We start from the raw sequence: 1717 nt of genomic DNA on the forward strand, positions 1-1717 counted from the left end.
CATTATAGGAACCAGGTGGGTATTCAGAAACAAGCTCTATGAACATGGAATTACCACAAGGAACAAGGCCAGGCTAGTGATCCAAGGCTACAATCAGGAGGAAGGGATTAACTATGATGAAATGTTTGCTCCAGTGGCTCGCATGGAAGCTATTAGAATTCTAATCGTTTTTGCATCTCATATGGAATTCACCTTATTCCAAATGGATGTCAAGAGTGCATTTTTGAATGGACTCCTTAAAGAAGAAGTCTATGTGATACAACCCCTAGGTTTGAATTTCATGAGCACCCTGAATATGTGTTTAAACTGGACAAAGCTCTGTACGGGCTAAAGCAGGCTCCTCGAGCTTGGTATGAAAGACTGTCAAAGTTCCTCTTAGAAAATGGTTTTAAGAGAGGGAGAATTAACAATAATGTTTTCTTAAAGAAACAAGAAAGGAACCTACTCATTGTTCAAGTTTATGTTGATGATATCATTTTTGGAGCAACAACTGACTCTGTGTGTGAAGAATTTGCAAAACTCATGGGAAGTGAATTTGAAATGAGCATGATGGGGGAACTAAACTTCTTCTTGAGTCTTCAAGTAAAACAGTCCCCAAAGGGTATATCTATTTGTCAGCAAAAATACATAAGGGAGCTCTTGAAGAGGTTTGACATGGAAGCATCAAAGGTGATAGACATTCCCATTGCAACTGCCACTCGACTGGACATGGATGAAACTGTATATCCTGTGAATCAAACTATGTATAGAGGCATTATTGCATCTCACTATTTCACTGCCAGTCGACCTGATATTGTTTTCAGTGGGAGGCTGTGTGCAAGGTTTCAATCAAGTCCCAAGGAATCTCACTTGAAGTATGCCAAAAGAATACTAAGATATCTCAAAGGAACACAGGACCTGGTATTGTATTATCCTTCATATGACAATTTTAATCTGATTGGGTATGCTGATGCAGACTATGTAGGATATCTTGTGGACAGGAAAATCACTTCTGGAATGGCTCACTTCTTAGGTTCATGTCTTATCTCTTGGGGTACAAGGAAGCAAAATGCAGTGGCTCTTTCAACAACTGAAGCTGAATATGTAGCTGCAGCATCCTGCTGTGCTCCGCTTCTATGGATCAAGCAGCAACTGGAGGACTTTGGGGTACTCACTGAAAGTGTGCTCCTTCTATATCACAACACCAGTGCACTCAACATGGCCAAGAATCCAGTTCAACACAAAAGGACAAAATATATTGATGTGAGGCATTATTTTTTGAGAGACAATGTGGAGAAAAGGTTGATATGTATAAAGTTCTACAGCACAGAAGATCAAAATGCAGACATTTTCACCAAGGCGCTAAGTAGGGAACAGTTTGAAAGAAATAGAGTGAAGCTGGGGCTGTTGAAGCCAAATTGAGAACCTGATTCCTCGTTAGCTGGCTTTTACCCTTTAGAAATAACTATCTCAAAGTGTTTTCTGGCCATGTCTAACTCACTTCAATAACATTGCAAGTAAACACACATTATGAGCATATAGGCGATAGATGCAGTGCATGAATGATAAAAGAGGATTCATTCTTTTCAAAGAAAATCAAGAACCTGATTCTTGTACCAAAGGTTAGTAGTTCTGTGCATCCTTTAATACACGTCTTAAAAAGGGTACAATATACAACTGCCATGTCATCAACTTTTCAGATCCTACTGTCACGTCTCTTCATTTCAAAACATTCCAT

At 39.3% G+C, this 1717-nt stretch overlaps 1 protein-coding gene across 1 annotated transcript; it reads left to right on the forward strand.

Moving 5' to 3' along the window:
- Positions 1 to 708: 708 nt before the first annotated feature.
- On the forward strand, positions 709 to 1401 carry LOC142172740 (secreted RxLR effector protein 161-like). The gene has a single exon (XM_075236416.1). The coding sequence runs from the start codon at positions 709 to 711 to the stop codon at positions 1399 to 1401; it is 693 nt and encodes a 230-aa protein (XP_075092517.1).
- The last annotated feature ends 316 nt before the right edge of the window (positions 1402 to 1717 follow it).

This window comes from Nicotiana tabacum, chromosome 18 (assembly GCF_000715075.1).
Source record: "Nicotiana tabacum cultivar K326 chromosome 18, ASM71507v2, whole genome shotgun sequence".
In the NCBI taxonomy this organism is placed as follows: Eukaryota; Viridiplantae; Streptophyta; class Magnoliopsida; order Solanales; family Solanaceae; genus Nicotiana; species Nicotiana tabacum.